Genomic DNA, 19,796 nt, shown 5'->3' with positions numbered 1-19,796 from the left:
AGACTGATCGGTGCCTTATTGTTTGTGAATGTGTATTCCCTTAGCCCTTCTGAATATATAGTTAAAAAGAATTGACCTTGCGACCAATGAGAGAGCAGCCATCTCCAAACAATCCTGTAAGACACAATACCCTGAATTGGGAACTGAGTGGTATAAGAGAGCCTTGCTTATATCACCAGGGTATAATTCTACATGACCCCAGCCAAGGAATTTTGGCTCCATCTGGGGAATCACAGATCTACTTCCTAAGCTTGCCACTAATTCTTCTTAGTGGGTGCCCACCAAAAGCGGGATGCTGATGGACTGGGATAGTCGGCAATGGAAGCCCTGAAATCACAAAGACTCTAATCCTTGGCGGGCCAGCGGAAGGGTGAGATTCGGTTGCTTGCATCATCTTGTGTTCTTGCTGGGAATGTACAAAATGTTTTTGCCTGTTGGGGAACCAATTAAGTCTTATCAAAGTGTAGTTCCCTCACCCTGTGTTGTCTAAGTAGTGTTTTGCCCAGGGTAAAGGAGTACGAGTGTTCATTGGGATGAGCCAGTGTCCGTACAGTCTTTCTGAAGACAGCCAGACAAGCGGACAAGAGTTCCTACTGATGCCCATGTCTCCACAGTAGCCACTTATGCTTAACATAATCTCCATTGTAGTCATATAGCCCTACAGTATCACACCCCAACAGTACAAGAGTGCTAACCCCAAAGTCCTCCATAAGTGTCCTCCTCAACCATCAAGACTTAGAAAAGTATGAAGACCATAAAGAACAGCATTATGGTGTTAAGGGAGGCATAATTTTACGGTGATGACATCTACGATATGCATCTACACCTTAAACTCCGTCTGCATCTAAATCATCTGAGTCATTTTTCATTAGCATGCTATCTCATTCATCCAGAGACCAGTGATGTACACAGATCTAGGTTGAACATATGAATGGTTTAATTACGGAAGTTCACATACATTTAAAGAAATTAGGTGGCTAGGAGCCAACAATACATAACACGTCTCCTATTGGGTAAACTGTAAAAGAGCTTATTCTGATACATATGTATACTGTATACGTGTTTCCTCATTTATATTACTCTAAGTCAGCATGATTCACTTATCATATGAAAGTCTCAGAATGTCTGGCGAGTCTTATGATGACTGCTGAATATAGGTGTGGTACATATTTCAAGCGCCATCTTAAGTCTTGTTTTTGGATATCTTCATATAATTCTTAATACTCATAACAGTTCATAATCGTGTCCATAGCATTCCCTTTTTGGAGATAGCCAAAAATGTTTCCTTACTTTCGTTGAGTCTATCGATCTGTCCTAATGCCGATGGTTACCTCACTTGCCTACAAGATAACCCGTCCCTTGTGGATGAATCTCCTCACCCAACAGACTATGCATAGGACGTCAAATCCTGTGTGTATCCCCTTGACTCATGGCTGTCCCCTTGACTGTCCTCACAGGCTCATCTCCAGAAGAAGAAAAAAGGACCGCCATTGGAAATCTGACAAGCCAAACCCTTCTCTTCTAGACATCATCAGGAGAAAATTGGTAGGCCCCCATACACATTAGACTCTTTGGCAATCCCAGCAATATTGTTGGATTCTTCTAACTTTATTGTGATTGTTGGGAGTGACTTTTATACCTTTAGAACAAAAAAATGGCATGTTCAAATAGATCATACCCAGTTCTTTTTATCCTCGACTTCGGATGAACATCAGACACCTGTCAAATATATGTCAGATGGTCAACAAGTCCCAATGAATTACAGGGTTCAGATGATGTTAGTTTAAGGTGTATCATCATCTTTAACCTATACAGTGACTGTCACGGGTGTGTCCTGGTTGACAGACAGTCCTGTGGTGTCCGGCTGTAGAAGGTCGTAGCATTTGGCTACACAAACTGCTCCCTTACATTTTTATTCTTCCTGCTGTGGTGTAAATGGTATCCTATATATCTTCTCTGCTTGGGGTTAATCCCTTTCCTTTTAGGACCCTGTGCAGGGTCCTAAAAGGAAAGGGATTAACCCTTTCAGCTGTTAATCATCATCCCTTCCCTTTATGTCTCTAAATACCCACATTTCCCCCTGATATTTGCTCGTGATAGAGTTATATTCCTATACAGGCCTTAGATACAAGCACCTTGACTTGCATTCATCTGAAAAAAACATAGTTATGTGTCGCTGTTCCTCTCCATGAGTCTTCTTGGGATAAGTTGCTCCCCTGTTTTTGCTCCCTGTGTCTTCTTTTGAGCTTAGTTGGGTTGACTAAGCACTCATCGCATCCATTCCTTACCTTGGGCCCAGTTCAGGGTCAGCCAGGGCCAGGTATCCTGCACGGTGCATAGGTGCGCAACCTATCTAGAGTGGTAAAGGGAGCCAGGGGCCGGTAGTAGGTTTGGTCAGGGATCACCATCTCCCCTTCCCTAGACACATGATTTCCCTTCCCTCTTGCAGTACAGATGGTACTCCCCCATACCTATCGTGCCAGTGACTATCTTAAAAAATAACCCATTGCCAATACCAAAGCGCCCCATGTTAGTTAATTTTTTACAATAGGCAAAACTTGGTTTACCCAATTTGCACACCTAATAATGAATGTTAATAGTGTTATGATGTATAAAACAAAAGACTTGAAAATGTATGTACTTTATTCTGTACATCTCTAGTACTTACTATCGCTCAACTCAAAGAGCCGTGGGGGAAGATCGCTGAAGTAGTCATGGTTCAAAGCAGTTTGGGCAGATAATCGGTTTTTGGGAAAACACTGGAGCAATTTGGAGGCAAGATCTTCAGCATGATCCACATAGCTTAACCTAGGAGAGAAAATTGAATAATTTACTTAAAATAATATATATATTAATTAAAAATTGGAGACTTAAAAAGTAATTCAGTTGTTAAAAAAATGAAAAAAAAATTGAACAAATATACAATTTAGGAGAAATAGAAAATGTAATTTAGTTAAATTAAGTAGTGATTTAATTACTTAATAGTAACTAATATAGTTTGATAAAATTAAGAATAAAAAAATTGAAAATTAGAAAAATTTGTTAAAGATTTTGATAGTTTGATAAAATTAAAAAAAAATGAAAAAAAAAATTGAACAAATATACAATTTAGGAGAAATAGAAAATGTAATTTAGTTAAATTGAGTAGTGATTTAATTACTTAAGAGTAACTAATATAGTTTGATAAAATTAAGAAAAAAAAATAGAAATTTAGAAAAATTATCCCAGCCATTTTACGTAAAGATTTTGGACCTGGTGCCACATCTCTGTCTTAAGTACATCAGACAGACAAATAAATTCTATTAAATGACTCTCAAACTCTTCTTCGGTCTTCTCTTAAGTACCGACGTCTCTGCTGGAGTTCAACAATAGGAACAAAAGATAATTAAGTTTTTGCTAATGTCGTGAACTTCTGAACTCGGAGCCGGTAGCCCTGGTCCTCAACAAGACTTCATCTAATCGTTTGTAAAGGAGCCCTTTAAGTAAACAGATTAGTCAAGTCTCTGCCCATGTGATTAGTGAATAGGGATTAAGCAGGTAAATACATCCCAGTGTCTACATTCTGCATTCTATCATGTAACCTGGGATCCAATGTCACTCTACAGGCGACGCCTTGTATATCTTGTATATAGTCCAAGACCCAACACCCGTCCCCAACCCCAGACATAAGTATCTGTATGGCAATTCTTCCAATAGACACTTGTGTCTTTAGGACGGGTGTAAGTTTCATCCAGTAAAGCTGTCCAAGTCTATGTTCTTATTAATCATGGGCTAAAATAGAGATCAGTTGGAAACATGTAAACTATCCCGAAATTCTATGCTTGACAAACAACCCAATAATATGTCTCCAACAGATCGTAATCCAGGACTAATGTATTAAATGCACGAATGCCAGCGTTCACCATTCACACAGGGAACTCAATGGAGCAATTATTGGACTTTGGAAAGGTTGTTAAAGCTATTTTTCAAACTTTGGGAACATTTTTTTAGATTATTGGTACAAATAAATGTGGCAACCCCCTCCCCCCCAAAAAAAAATAAAGAAGCAATAATTAACGTATAGATATAGAAGATATTGATATATTAGAAGGGTATTCCCAACATTTAAAGAGAATAAACTAGAATATGCCAGCATTTATTGGAGTCTGGACCCCTACCAATTCTGATAATAAAGATGTCACGAGTGACAGACAGTCATGTGTTTTCTGGCCATAGGAGGTCACAGCGTTTGGCTGCGAAAAATGCTCCCTGATTTCCCATTTTTGTGCTGTTAGTATTCATTGTAATAAGGTGGGTATAGAAAGTATTCAGACCCCTTTATATTTTTCACTCTGTTTCATTGCAGCCATTTGGTAAATTCAAAAAAGTTCATTTTTTTCTCATTAATGTACACTCTGCACCCCATCCTTCATCTTGACAGAAAAAAAAACAGAAATGTAGAATTTTTTGCAAGTTTATTAACCAAGAAAAACTGAAATATCACACAATTTGCTCAGACACTCATATTTAAGTCACATGCTGTCCATTTCCTTGTGATCCTCCTTGAGATGCTTCTACTCCTTCATTGGAGTCGAGCTGTGTTTAATTAAACTGATAGGATTTGATTTGGAAAGGCGCACACCTGTCTATAGAAAACCTCACAGCTCACAGTCCATATCACACCAAATGATAATCATGAGGTCAAATGAACTGCCCAAGGAGCTCAGAGACAGAATTGTGGCAAGACACAGATCTGGCCAAGGTTACAAAAGAATCTCTGCAGTACTCAAGGTTGCTAAGAGCACAGTGGCCTCCATAATCCTTAAATGGAAGAAGTTTGGGACCACCAGAACTCTTCCTAGACCTGGCCGTCCATCCAAACTGAGCAATCGTGGGAGGAGAGCCTTGGTGAGCGAGGTAAAGAAGAACCCAAGATCACTGTGGCTGAGCTCCAGAGATGCAGTAGGGAGATGGGAGAAAGTTACACAAAATCAACTATCACTGCAGCCTCAACCAGTCGGGCCTTTATGGCAGAGTGGCCTGACGGAAGCCTCTCCTCAGTGCAAGACATATGAAAGCCCGCATAGAGTTTGCAAAAAAACACATGAAGGACTCCCAGACTATGAGAAATAAAGGCTGCTTTACACCTTACAATTACACATACGATCTCGTATGTGATCGCACATGCCCCCATCGTATGTGCGGCACGTTCAATTTGTTGCCCGTGTTCAACAAATGATTAAATCACGTGACACGCACTTTCCCTCCATACGACCTCGATGTGGTCGGCGAACATCCAGTTCCTGGAGTGGGAGGGACGTTTGGGGTCACAGCGACGTCACACGGCAGCCGGCCAATAGAAGCGGAGGGGCGGAGATGAGCAGGACGTAAACATCCCGCCCACCTCCTTCCTTCCGCATAGCCGGCAGGACGCAGGTAAGCTGAGTTCATCATTCCGCTCAGTGATGTGTGCTGCTTCGGGAACATTGAACAACCGCACGTTCAATTTTTAGAAATTGAACGTCGTGTATGCGATCAATGGTTTTTCGTTCAATCGCAAAAGCAGGTAGGTTTCACACACTACAATATCACTAACGATGCCGGATGTGCCGCACATACGACGTGACCCCGCCGACACATTGTTAGATATATTATAGAGTGTAAAGCCTGCTTAAGACTCTCTGGTCTGAAGAGATGAAGATAGAACTTAGTGGTGATAATTCTAAGCACTGTGTGTGGAGAAAACCAGGTACTGCTCATCACCTGCCCAATACAATCCCAACAGTGAAACATGGTGGTGGCAGCATCATGCTATGGGGGCAGGGACAGGACGACTGATTGCAATTGAAGGAAAGATGAATGCGGCAAAGTGCAGAGATATCCTGGAAGAAAACCTCTTCCAGAGTGCTCTGGACCTCAGACTTGGCCAATGGTACACCTTCCAACAAGACAATGGCCCTAAGCATATGGCTAAAATAACAAAGGAGTGGCTTCAGAACAACTCTGTGACCATTCTTGACAGGCCCAGTCAGAGCCCTGACCTAAACCCAATTGAGCATCTCTGAAGAGACCTGAAAATGGCGTCCACCAACGTTCACCATCCAACCTGATGGAACTGGAGAGGATCTACAAGGAAGGATGGCCGAGGATCCCCAAATCCAGGATCCAAAGAAGACTCATGGCTGTACTGGCTCAAAAGGATGCGTCTACTCAATACTGAGCAAAGGGGCTGAATATTTATGACCATGTGATATTTCAGTTTTTCTTGTTTAAATCAATTTGCAAAAATTTCTACATTTCTGGGGGGGGTTTCTGTCAAGATGGGGGATGCGGTGCAGAGTGTACATTAATGAGAAAAAAAAAATTGAACATTTTTGAATTTACTAAATGGCTGCAATGAAATGAAGAAGGAAAAATTTAAAGGGGTCTGAATACTTTCCATACCCACTGTATGTAGCTTTCCTGGATTTTCCTCTCTCCCCTTTTTGGAGCCAGGAGGAGCTCACTGATCATCAGCATTCTCTTGGTGTTTATATACCCCATCCTTCCTTGGACTGGAAAACAAGAATCCTGCAGAGACACCATCACATGTTTCTCAACGCTGGCAGGAAAACTAGCCAGGTCTTTCACCGGGAAGGAAAACCCACGGGAAGGGCAGTCTCCAGTCAAGGAAACCGCCTATACCAATATTGTTTTGCATATTTTCCCAGGTGGCCTTGTTCTAGTGTCACTGCATTGAGAAACACGTGACTGTGTTTCCGCGGTGTTGGATGTTGATCTCCCCGAGGTCAACCATCTTTACCTATGTAGTCTTCTACTAGGCATTGCTCCCACTAGCCAGTTTCCTACTCCACACTGATGAGGGGCAAATACCCCGAAACAGCTGTCTGTGGATGGATACCATGTTTTGGTATAGGCGGTTTCCTTGACTGGAGACTGCCCTTCCCATGGTTTTTCCTTCCCGGTGAAAGACCTGGCTAGTTTTCCTGCCAGCATTGAGAAACATGTGATGATGTCTCCGCGGCATTCTTGTTTTGCATATTTTCCCAGGGGGCCTTGTTCTAGTGTCACTGCGTTGAGAAACACGTGATGGTGTCTCCGCGGTGTTGGATGTTGATCTCCCCGAGGTCAACCATCTTTACCTATATTGCTTCCTTGGACTGCTGCTGGTGATATTTTTCAGTTCATTCAAGCTCTGGTTGCAAGCAGGTGGTTTGTACTCCTCAGTGGTATCATTGCTGACAACTTTGCTGAACTTCTACCTGTGTCATCTGTAGATACGTAGTTCATGCATTTTACCCCTGTGTGTTCCCCTTGTGTCGACTCTAGTGGGGTTGACAAAGAGCTCATCCCACCTGTTTGCTATATAGGGTCCAGCACTAGGTATACTTAGAGTCAGGTATCCGGCTCGGGTAATAGGTGCGAAACCTATCTAGGGTGGTGAGGGACCCGAGGGACCAGGTGTAGTTTGGTCAAGGATCACTAGCTCCCTTTTCCCTAGACGCAGCGGTCCCCCTTCCCTTACCTTTCGCCGCTTGCTTGGTACTTCCCCGTACCTAGTATGACACCACCCCACATTAACCTCTTACCGACACTGAACATATTGGGTATGTCATGGCTCATGTCGGTGTAAGGATCGTCGGCTGCTGCAGTGAGTTAGCAGTGAGTCATGTACATGTCTGTTGATTTGAACAGCAGAAATGTGCAGCTATCAGGCACAGTTGGATCCATGCCTGCCTGTTAACCCCTTAGATCACACTGCCAAAATGTGACAGCGAGATTTAAAGCATTACAGTGGGTAACGCGCACATACCCACCGCCATCGGAGGCCCTTTGATGTGATCACAGGGAGCTGATGGCTGCCATGATAGCACAGGGTCAGGTGATGACTCCTGTCGCTATCATGACTCACTTCCTGTTACAGCCGACAGAGCAGCAGCTGTAACAGAAAAGGACCATTTCTGCTGATCTGAGCTGTGCAGCTATGATCAGCAGAAATGAACAAGCGCTCAGGCTGCTGATCCCTATAATCCCCTAGGGGGATAGACTAGTAAATAAAGTAAAAAAAAAATAAAACCTAAAAGTTCAAATTGACCCCCCCATTCACCCCATTGAAAATTAAAAGGGTTAAAAATATAAAAAATATACACATTTGGTATCGTCACGTTCAGAAATGCTCGATCCATCAAAATGTAAAATCAATTAACTTGATTGGTAAATGGCGTAGCGGCAGAAAAATTACAAACGCCAAAATTACATTTTTTGGTCGTCGCAAATTTTGCGCAAAATGCAATCACAGGCAATCAAAAATGTAGCATCTGCGCAAAAATTGTAACATTAAACGGCAGCTCAAGACGCGAAAACTAAGCCATCACTCAGCCCCATATCCCTCAAAATGAGAACGCTACGGGTCGCAGAAAATGGCGCCAAAAGTGCGCCACTTTTTTTGGACGAACGTCTGATTTTTTTTAACCTCTTAGATAAAATTAAACCTATATATGTTTGGTATCTACAAACTCATACTGACGTGAGGTATCCCACCGACACATCAATTTTAACATATATTTAACACAGTGAATAAAATACCCCAAAAACAATCGTGCAATCACATTTTTTTTTGCAATTCTTGCGCACTTGGAATTTTTGGGTCATTTTCCAGTACACTATATGGTAAAACTCTTAGTTTTATTTAAAAGTACAACTCGTCCTGCAAAAAACAAGCTCTGATATGGCAAGATTGACAGAAAAATACAAAAAAATTACGACTTTTGAAAGGAGAGCAAAAAAAAAAAAACAACAAAAAACGGAAAATCACCCGGGGTGAAGGGGTTAAAGTATCAATAGAACTAGTAAGTAATGGGCCACATCACTATGGAAGCACCAAAGAATCCACATAGGGTCCCCTTATGGTACATACATCTTTATGTCCTGGGGCAGGATTTTTAGAGAAATGACACCAAAACTATTTCACTTGTACATAACCTAGTGCCAAAATCTCAAATTATTATAAGTTTTTTAAAAAATAAAAAGCCATATTTCTATATAATAACAAAAAGGCAATAATTCAATGCTAGGCTCATAATGGATACATTAATACTTTATGATTCCCAGATACAGATGAAAGCTACATTAGTAAAATAACACAAAAGTTGATAGAAAATATTTGAAAAAAGTTGAAAATAGTAAAATAATAACATGGACGTTATATATTCAAAATGTGTAAAAACAAATATGATTAAAAATACTAATGAGAAAAGGATTGAGAGACAGTAATGGACGTATCACCATAGAGTCAGCACAAATTATAGATTTGTAATTTATAGAAAACAATTCTAACTGGTTAAATATGTTTAATTATTACATTCATACAAAGTCCTGTTCATGGCCATGACGTTTTCTTCTTTTTCCTAATTTACGGTAAAACTAACCTCTGTTTGCCAAGTCTAATATTTGCCGGTCTTGGGGAAAGGTAGTGTGACTTTACAGGAGACACATGCTGTCTAGATTTACTCACTATCTATTTGTTTAATCAGCAACCGCCTCGTAACTAGGGGTTTACCTCCCCTTTTAATTTACAAAATAAATGATTTTTTTTAATCAAATCTGCTTTGTTATTAGATTTTTAATTGCACAACATAAAGTAAATCGTTAAATTTTATGTAAAAAATATACACGTGTATATACACATATATATATATATATATACATATATATATATATATATGCATATATATATATGCATATATATATATATATATATATATATGCATATATATGTATATATATATATATATATTATATACACACACATATATATATATATATATATATATATATAAATATATATAAAAACACATATATACGCATATATATATACACATACATATACAGTATATATATATCTATATATATACACACACACATATACAGTATATATATATATATATATATATATATATATATCTCTATATATATATATATATATCTCTATATCTATATATATATATATAAATATATATATATATATATATATATATATATATATATATATATATATATATATACACACGCACACACACACACATGTATGTGGTAAATTTGTTTATTTTTATTAAGTAAAAAGCTTACTTAATTTAACTATAAATAGTTAATTTTAAGTATAAAAAAAATTAAATGCCGTGTGTGTTTGTGTGTGTGTAAATAAATATATATATATATATATATATATATATATATATATTATAGTAAACTGTGAGCCCTCTCTCCTCCTGTACCGTTCTGTTTTTGTAATGTTCATGATTGCTGTACTTGTTTGTTATGTATACCCTATTCACTTGTAAAGCGCCATGGAATAAGTGGCGCTATAACAATTATTAATAATAATATAATAATATATATACACACACAAACATGATAAAGCGATAGATCAATTGATCGATAAGACATTTTTCTTGACTTAAATACATTTTCATATTTTTCAATTAGTGGATTCTCTGTATTTGATTTTACGAGTCTCAATATCATATTTTGGTTAAAAGAAAAGAAAAAATTCTGAAATGTATAAATGCTGAATTATAGAAACAGTTTAAATAAGGTTATGAATAGCTCTATAATTTGACTGCTCTCAGAATGAGATATTGCCCACTTTGACATATGCCGCTAGTCTAGTGCACACTTACCAAGATGTATTGCACAAAACTGATATATTTAAGCTCCGCCCTCAAGACAGCCCCCAAAGAACCGAAGAGATCACTTTTAAGCAGGGTTTGCATAAACCCCACCTTTCTTTAGGTCGGTTACAGGATTGTCACTGCAAAATCAGGACTTTTAATCAAGTATGGTCAAAGTATATAAACACTAACATCCATTGTAAAATATATATACAATTGATATATTTAAGCTCTGCCGTCAAGACATTTCCCAAAGAGCACTTTTTGCATAAACCCTGCCTCGCTTTAGGATGGTTACAGGATCATCCCTGCAAAATCAGGACTGTTAATAAAGAATGGTCAAAGTATACAAAATATTAACATTCATTGTAAAATATAGATATAAAACTAATATATTTAAGCTCTGCCCTCGAAGAGCCAAAGAGATCGCTTTGTGAATAAACCCTGCCTCTCTTAAGTCACCTACAGGATTGCCCCTGCAAAATCGTTACTATTAATCAAGTATGGTCAACGTAAACAAAACATTATTATCCTTTGTAAAATTACACACACACATACTGTATATATATAAATATATATATATATATTTTTTTTTTAAAGCTCGATCCTCAAGACAGCCCCCAAAGAGCTGAAGAGATCACTTTTTGCATAGACCACCCTGCTTCTCTTTGGGTCAGTTACAGGATTGTCCCTCCAAAATCGGGACTGTTAATCAAGTATGGACAAGGTAAACAAAACATTAACATCCATTGTAAAATTATATATATATGTATATATAATTGATACAATTAAGCTCCACCCTCAAGACAACCCCCGAAGAGCTCATTTTGCATAAACCCTGCCTCTGTTTAGGTTGGTTATAGGATCGTCCCTGCAAAATTGGGACTATTAATTAAGAAGGATCAAAGTATACAAAACATAAAAACATTTATATATGGTATATATATATATATATATATATATATATATATATATATATATATATATATATATATTTATTTATTATGTATATATATATATATATATATATATATATATATATGCCCTCAAAACAGTCTGTGAAGAGCCAAAGAGATCACTTGTAAGTTTGCATAAACCCTGCTTCTCCTTAAGTCAGTTACAGGATTGTCCTTGCAAAATTGGGACAGTTAATCAAGTATTCTCAATTAATGTCCATTGTAAAATACTTATATAATAAAGCTCCGTCCTCAAAACAGCCCCCAAAGAGATCACTTTTCGCATAAACCACCCTGCTTCTCTTTAGGTCGGTTAGAGGATTGGCCCTCCAAAATCGGGACTGTTAATCAAGTATGGACAAGGTAAACAAAACATTAACATCCATTGTAAAATTATATATATATATATATATATATATATATATATATATATATATATACACAGTGCCTACAAGTAGTATTCAACCCCCTGCAGATTTAGCAGGTTTGATAAGATGCAAATAAGTTAGAGCCTGCAAACTTCAAACAAGAGCAGGATTTATGAACAGATGCATAAATCTTACAAACCAACAAGTTATGTTGCTCAGTTAAATTTTAATAAATTTTCAACATAAAAGTGTGGGTCAATTATTATTCAACCCCTAGGTTTAATATTTTGTGGAATAACCCTTGTTTGCAATTACAGCTAATAATCGTCTTTTATAAGACCTGATCAGGCCGGCACAGGTCTCTGGAGTTATCTTGGCCCACTCCTCCATGCAGATCTTCTCCAAGTTATCTAGTTTCTTTGGGTGTCTCATGTGGACTTTAATCTTGAGCGCCTTCCACAAGTTTTCAATTGGGTTAAGGTCAGGAGACTGACTAGGCCACTGCAACACCTTGATTTTTTCCCTCTTGAACCAGGCCTTGGTTTTCTTGGCTGTGTGCTTTGGGTCGTTGTCTTGTTGGAAGATGAAATGACAACTCATCTTAAGATCCTTGATGGAGGAGCGGAGGTTCTTGGCCAAAATCTCCAGGTAGGCCGTGCTATCCATCTTCCCATGGATGCGGACCAGATGGCCAGGCCCCTTGGCTGAGAAACAGCCCCACAGCATGATGCTGCCACCACCATGCTTGACTGTAGGGATGGTATTCTTGGGGTCGTATGCAGTGCCATCCAGTCTCCAAACATCACGTGTGTGGTTGGCACCAAAGATCTCGATCTTGGTCTCATCAGACCAGAGAACATTGAACCAGTCTGTCTCAGAGTCCTCCAAGTGATCATGAGCAAACTGTAGACGAGCCTTGACATGACGCTTTGAAAGTAAAGGTACCTTACGGGCTCGTCTGGAACGGAGACCATTGCGGTGGAGTACGTTACTTATGGTATTGACTGAAACCGATGTCCCCACTGCCATGAGATCTTCCCGGAGCTCCTTCCTTGTTGTCCTTGGGTTAGCCTTGACTCTTCGGACAAGCCTGGCCTCGGCACGGGTGGAAACTTTCAAAGGCTGTCCAGGCCGTGGAAGGCTAACAGTAGTTCCATAAGTCTTCCACTTCCGGATGATGCTCCCAACAGTGGAGACAGGTAGGCCCAACTCCTTGGAAAGGGTTTTGTACCCCTTGCCAGCCTTGTGACCCTCCATGATCTTGTCTCTGATGGCCTTGGAATGCTCCTTTGTCTTTCCCATGTTGACCAAGTATGAGTGCTGTTCACAAGTTTGGGGAGGGTCTTAATTAGTCAGAAAAGGCTGGAAAAAGAGATAATTAATCCAAACATGTGAAGCTCATTGTTCTTTGTGCCTGAAATACTTCTTAATACTTTAGGGGAACCAAACAGAATTCTGGTGGATTGAGGGGTTGAATAATAAATGACCCTCTGAATAAACTTTTCACAATTTAAAAAAAGAAATAACATTCTTTTTTGCTGCATTTCACACTTCCAGGCTGATCTACAGTCCAAATGTCACAATGCCAAGTTAATTCCGAATGTGTAAACCTGCTAAATCTGCAGGGGGTGTAATACTACTTGTAGGCACTGTATATATATGTATATATGATTGATATAATTAAGCTCCATCTTCAAGACAACCCCCGAAGAGCACATTTTGCATAAACTCTGCCTCTGTTTAGGTCGGTTATAGGATCGTCCCTGCAAAATTGGGACTATTAATTAAGAAGGATCAAAGTATACAAAACATAAAAACATTTATATATACGGTGTATATATTTTTTATTTAAGCCTCAAAACAGCCTGTGAAGAGCCAAAGAGATCACTTGTAAGTTTGCATAAACCCTGCCTCTCCTTAGGTCAGTTACAGGATTGTCCTTGCAAAATTGAGAGTTACTCAAGTATGCTCAATTGATGTCCATTGTAAACAAATTATATAATTAACCTCCGTCCTCAAGACAGCCCCCAAAGAGCCAAAGAGAATACTTTTCGCATAAACCACCCTGCTTCTCTATAGGATGGTTAGAGGATTGTCCCTGCAAAATTGGGACTGTTAATGAAGTGTGGTTAAAGTATTCAAAACATTAACATCCACTGCAGAAAGACAACATTTTTTATACATGCAGGATATATACACACATATACCGTATATCCTGCCGGGTGAATGGTGGTTTTTTTTACGAGATATCTCAGGATAGAAACGCAATGTTGACTATGATATTCTGCAAAATAAAATAAAACCTATGCATATCAAATATATGTAACTTTCCTGGTAGATAGAAGCTTGAAAATCCTAGAATTTAAATTGAATGCTCCACCTTACAAAACTACATGTGCAAATAAAAAAAAAAAAAAAAAAGAAAAGAGGAAAAAGGTATCACAGTTTAAACTCCATATATGTACTATGATACTTTCTGCCTGCACTTCAGCATGGATAAAAAAAAAATAATATCTTAATCTGTATCATAGTTGGATTTTAATTCATATAATACATATTTTGTATCTAAAGAAGTAAAATAAATCAGTAGGAATTTGGATAAAAATTCCAGACCATGAAAATCAAACAAGCGTTCAACCCATCACTCCGAAGTGATTTAAAAGATGTCAAAGACAGGCAAGGCGAGCCGGTAATACGCCCTATATACTATACATTTTAATAATGCATAATCCCAGCACAAGCTCTTTAAGGTTTGCGTTCTCAATAAACCTATCTGAAAGCTGAAAATATGCGATAGAGGTGCAATATACTTTTTAACAAACCTATCAGATTTTTTCATGTAATGCTTTTCAAAGGCTTAAACTAAACCGAGTGTAGAGAAAATTACCTTTTACAGTACGACTCCTAAGTGAAAAAAAAATTTAGGTTTTTTTTTTCTTAGGTGTTTTTTATTTTTTTTTTTTTTAAAGCAAAACTGCACGGTGAATTTATATCATCTCCACTGTATCTTGGCAAATGATGAAAGAGAAACAGAAGCACGAGCGCAGTTAACATTCCGCAGCATTCTTCCTGCTCATATTTATTTCCTTACTTCGCTGGAGCAAAACCAGCATAAAAAGGAACAAGTAAAAGAAAAGAACAAAAGTGAAAAATAAGTAAAAAAAAATATGAACAAAACTGGTTATGCATATTATTTTATTTTTTTTTGGGATTGTTTTTATATGTTTAAAATGGAAACTAAAAATAAAATGGAAAAAAAAATTAGCCTTGGACTGGTCGGCCTGAAAGAATGTAGGAGTATTCCGGCTGGAGGAATGTTCTGCTTTTGGCAGACATCTGTTTAATCTGTAGATTTGTACATCATTTGTTAGCTGTACAGAAATAATAAGCTATCCAGAGGTCTGCACAGGAGAAATAAATTGAGGGTTAGTCCGCCCGAGAAGATTCTTAACCGATGAGCCACATAGATTGCCATGTAAGAAAACCACAGGCAAAATTTTGGAACATACAAATCTTAAAGGGAACCGGTCATCAGATTTGGGGCCTATAAACTGCGGCCACCCCCAGTGGGCTCTTATATACAGCATTCTAACATACTGTATATAACAGCCCAGGCCGCTGTGTAGAACATAAAAATCACTTTATAATACTTACCTAAACGGTCTCTACAGTGGAGTTGGGTCATATGGGCGTCTCCGGTGCCGGCGCCTCCTCTTTTGGCCATCTACATCCTCCTTCTGAAGCCAGGATGCATGACGTGTCCTACGTCATTCACACTCGCCAGTCCCGTGCAGGCACACTACAATACTTTGATCTGCCCTGCCCAGGGCAGATCAAAGTGCGCCTGCGCAGGACCTCAATGATGGCAAGTGTGCATGACGTAGATGCACCCTGGCTTCAGAAAAAGGACCACAAAGATTGCCGAAAGAGGAGGCGCCGGCACCGGAGAATGGAGACGCCCATATGACCCAACTACACCGCAGCGACCATTTAGGTAAGTATTATAAGTGATTTTTACATTCTACACAGCGGCCTGGGCTCTCATATACAGCATGTTAGAATGCTGTATATAAGAGCCCACTGGTGGTGGCCGCAGCTTATAGGCCCCAAATCTGGTGACAGGTTCCCCAGAGAACTCTTAACAGTGAACGAGCATTCCGATCTGCAGACACATGCAGATGTATGGGTTTTATAGACAGAATTTTCAAGTGTAACTTGTAATGTAGTCAGTCCCTGCTCATTCTAGGATTAGGAGTCCAGTGGGCGGTCCTAACCAGTGACTGACCCTTATCTGTGTGCGCATGCCAGCCAACAAGACTCCAAAGCCCAAAACAAGCAGGGATTTCAATCAATACAATAACGAGTCATACTGACTAATTTTACGAGAAGCTTTATATAAATCTACTTAGCGATGCTTGACCAATACTCGACATGAGCAAATTGTTACCAGATGAATCAAATTAGCCTTATGTTTTTTCAAAACTTTACTGGAAACTAAGAGGTGGAGCGATTGGACTCGCGGGATGTGGTCTGTTGACCACATCTGTAGACGAGAGCCCAGAAAACCATCTCCTACCTCGCGATATCCGCGGCTCATCGATAAGGTCGTGCTAGGATGGCCAATCAAAAGACTGGGAGGCAGGAGGCAGCTCTCAAGACTGCGGTACCAGATCAACTGAATCCTGCTGTTGTGGCTCCACTCCGGGGTTCTCTGGTTGTTGATCGTTTTCCCTCTTGGTTGGATCACAACCTGTTTTGCGTTGGTCTAACTGCTGAAGGATCTCTTGTCTTTCTAATGCTTTGACTTCCTGTTTCTCTTATATTCAGGTGTGTGCACTTTCTCGATTGGTTTGCCCAATTACATTATGGAAGGGGCTATTAATACTTACTACTCATATGCCTCAGTGGTGGCTATATTTCTGGGTGGATGGTTGTCTGGAAACCCAGCTCCTCGGTTAAGGTTTTCTTACTGAGACATTGCTTTTCCATGCAGTTTGTTTTTGTGACTCCCTTCCCAGTTATCTCCTATTTTGTTTCATTTAGATTTGGGAGGGTTTCCATGTATTCTGTTATTCTACTTGGTTTTTTGTATTCCATTATTCCTGTATGACTGTGTTTGCACGTTCTTTGCCCTGTGTCACACCCTTGCATGTGTGCACTTCATTTATGTTTATTGTTATTTTTGTGTTACACTTGGTTTATAGCTTAGGGTGCAGCGAAGGACATTCAGGGTCAGGTGTCGACAAGTGAGGGCACCATTATGTGATCTTCAGCTATCAGGCAGGGGCAAATCAGTGTCAGGTCTAGGGCAAGTACTAGCTTGTTTCGGGACCTATAGCACTCTGGTTTTACATCTCCCCTAGGTTATCCATTCCTGTGAGAGTGTTAAAGTTTAGTCATAACTAGAGTTGATCGAGTACCTATTTGTACTCGCTATACTCATAACGAGTCCTGTCTAATACTCGAGTATTCATTCCGAATAGTGTGTGCAATGCAAGTCAAAGGGGAAAAACTGGCAAAGTAACGAGTAACCCCCAATGCAGAACTGTTCGTGCGAGTAGTGAATAGTGCAGAATTCGAGTTATTGTTTACAATGCGAGTATTCCCCATTGACTTGCATTGCACACGCTATTACGCGTATAGCGAATACCAATAGTTATGACTAGAGTTGAGCGAGAACCTAACACCTGCTAATCAATTTGCAAAAACTCTACTGGAAACTGAATATTTTTGCCATTCACTTAGAGCAGATCCAGGAAAATACAAGGTCAGATCTTCTTGGATTGTATAGAGTCTGCAAAGGATCGTAGAGAGGCGAGTATAAGTGTCCCGATAGGTACGGGAAACTACCAAGCGAACGGCGAAAAGGAAGGGAAAACCTGTGTCTAGGAAAGATGAAGATGGTGACCCCTGATCTACCGCTGGCCCCTGGGTCCCTCACCAACCTAGATAGGTTACGCATCTACGCGCTGAGCCGGATACCTGACCCTAGGTATCCCTAGTGCTGGACCTTAAATAGGGAATGGGTGGGATGAGCTTTTAGTCAACCCCACTAAACAAAGACACAAGGAGGACACACAGAGGGAATATGCATGAACTACTTCTCCACAGATGACACAGGTAGAAGTTCAGCAAAGCTTCAGCAATGAATCCAGAGAAGTACAAGCCACCTGCTTGCAACCAGAGCTTGAATGAATTGCATGATATCACCAGCACAAGTCCAAGGGAGATGGGAGTATTTAAGCACCAACAGAATACTAATGATCAGCAGCTGGGTGGAAGGCGAGCTCCTGCTGGGTCTTAAAGGGGAAGAGATGAATCCGCCAGGAAATCTACCTAGTACAATGAATGCTAACAGCAGGAAGAATAGAAAGTTAGGGAACATTTTGCACAGCCAAACGCTGTGACCTTCTACTGCCAGAAACCACATGACTGTCTGTCACCCATGACAATAAGATTTTATAACCTCTGCCGGGCCAATTCAATTTACATCAAATTTATTCCATGCAAATCTAAATTTTCCTCTGGACTTGAGCAAATCTGCCCATATCAAATTCTAGGACATTTGCGTAACTGAACTATTACATGATGCCAGATTGGACAGCAGGCAAATCTGCAATCCAAAACTTGCATATTGCTTCCTCTGATTAATATTGGTGTAGTAGCCAAAGAATTAATTTTTTGAAAATTTGCAATGATGATGGCATTAATCTGGACATCGGGGCATTTGATTAAAAAATCTGTAAAGGTCAAAGCTCATAGAAAATCCCATTTGTGGGGTCTAACAATGCTTCCAGTAGTGAATTGGGTGGGAAAATAAATAAATAGGGTGGTATTTTATATTTACCCATGTGACATGTAAACTGTATACTGTAGGTGCACACTACTAAGGCAATACCAAATATATATATTTTTTACGGGGGGGGTTTCTGGGATTTTTTTTGGCATTTTCGTAGGCACCACTCTAAGTAGATTACATTTTCGGTGGATTCCCTCTCAGGAAAAGAATTGGAGTTTCTGTTGTTATTTCTGTTTTCCTTTGTTTTTTCTCCTCTTTCTTGTGTTGCCTTTATATTAGTAGTAGGACTAGTGTCTTGCTGGCCTGCGTGCTAGTAAGGGCAAATCCAGGGTCAGCCAGGGCCTAGGCATGTGATTGCACATCGGGGGGGGGGATCCCTAGTGGCACATTAAGGAGCTCAGGGATCAGCCACAGGTAAAATAGGGGATGAACCCTCTCCCTATCGTCAGGGCCTACCTTTACATCTTTCATGGCGTACCCCCTCCTCTTGCAGTGCACGCCGGTGTTCCCTTGCTCCGGTGAGACAAACTGCTTCTGAACCACACATCGACTTTAAACATTGAAGCGGTTTGGATGCAATTATGCAATGATTTTCTAAAATGTCAGACATAGCCGGATTCCCCACAGAGAAGGCAGAGATGGTTTATTACCATCTCTGCCCTCCCGATTGCCTTGTACATAGTAGAAAACAAGCCATGAGTAAACAGTATAAAAGACACGGAAAGTGCTTCCTCCTTCAGACACAGCAATGTGATTGCAGGGTGCTGAAAAGAATCAGGAGGTGTTGGGTCTTAGGGCCGTTTCACACATCCGGCTTTTCGCCGGATTGGTGGACCCGACACACTCCAGTACAGTGTGATACAGTACAATGGCAGCGCAGCAACTTCAGGGTCACATGCTCCGGTCACATGACAGCATGTGACCGGAGCTTGTTGCGCTGCCATTGTACTGTATCACACAGTACTGGAGTGTGTCGGGTCCACCAATCCGGCGAAAAGCCGGATATGTGAAATGGCCCTAAGTA

The 19,796-nt window shown here is 39.8% G+C and overlaps 1 protein-coding gene across 4 annotated transcripts in view; it reads right to left on the bottom strand.

Annotated features, from left to right (window-relative positions):
• Nucleotides 1-19,796, bottom strand: part of CDK14 (cyclin dependent kinase 14) — a 629,746-nt gene that overhangs the window by 24,889 nt on the left and 585,061 nt on the right. For all 4 annotated transcript variants that reach the window (XM_075315629.1, XM_075315630.1, XM_075315632.1 and 1 more), the window contains one exon: nt 2,669-2,808. In XM_075315629.1, coding sequence (XP_075171744.1) covers nt 2,669-2,808 — 140 coding nt within the window. The remainder of the gene's footprint in view (nt 1-2,668; nt 2,809-19,796) is intronic.

This window comes from Anomaloglossus baeobatrachus, chromosome 6 (assembly GCF_048569485.1).
Source record: "Anomaloglossus baeobatrachus isolate aAnoBae1 chromosome 6, aAnoBae1.hap1, whole genome shotgun sequence".
Classification (NCBI taxonomy): domain Eukaryota; kingdom Metazoa; phylum Chordata; class Amphibia; order Anura; family Aromobatidae; genus Anomaloglossus; species Anomaloglossus baeobatrachus.
Note: the sequence above shows the minus strand (reverse complement) of the source record. Positions and strands in the feature narration are given on the sequence as shown.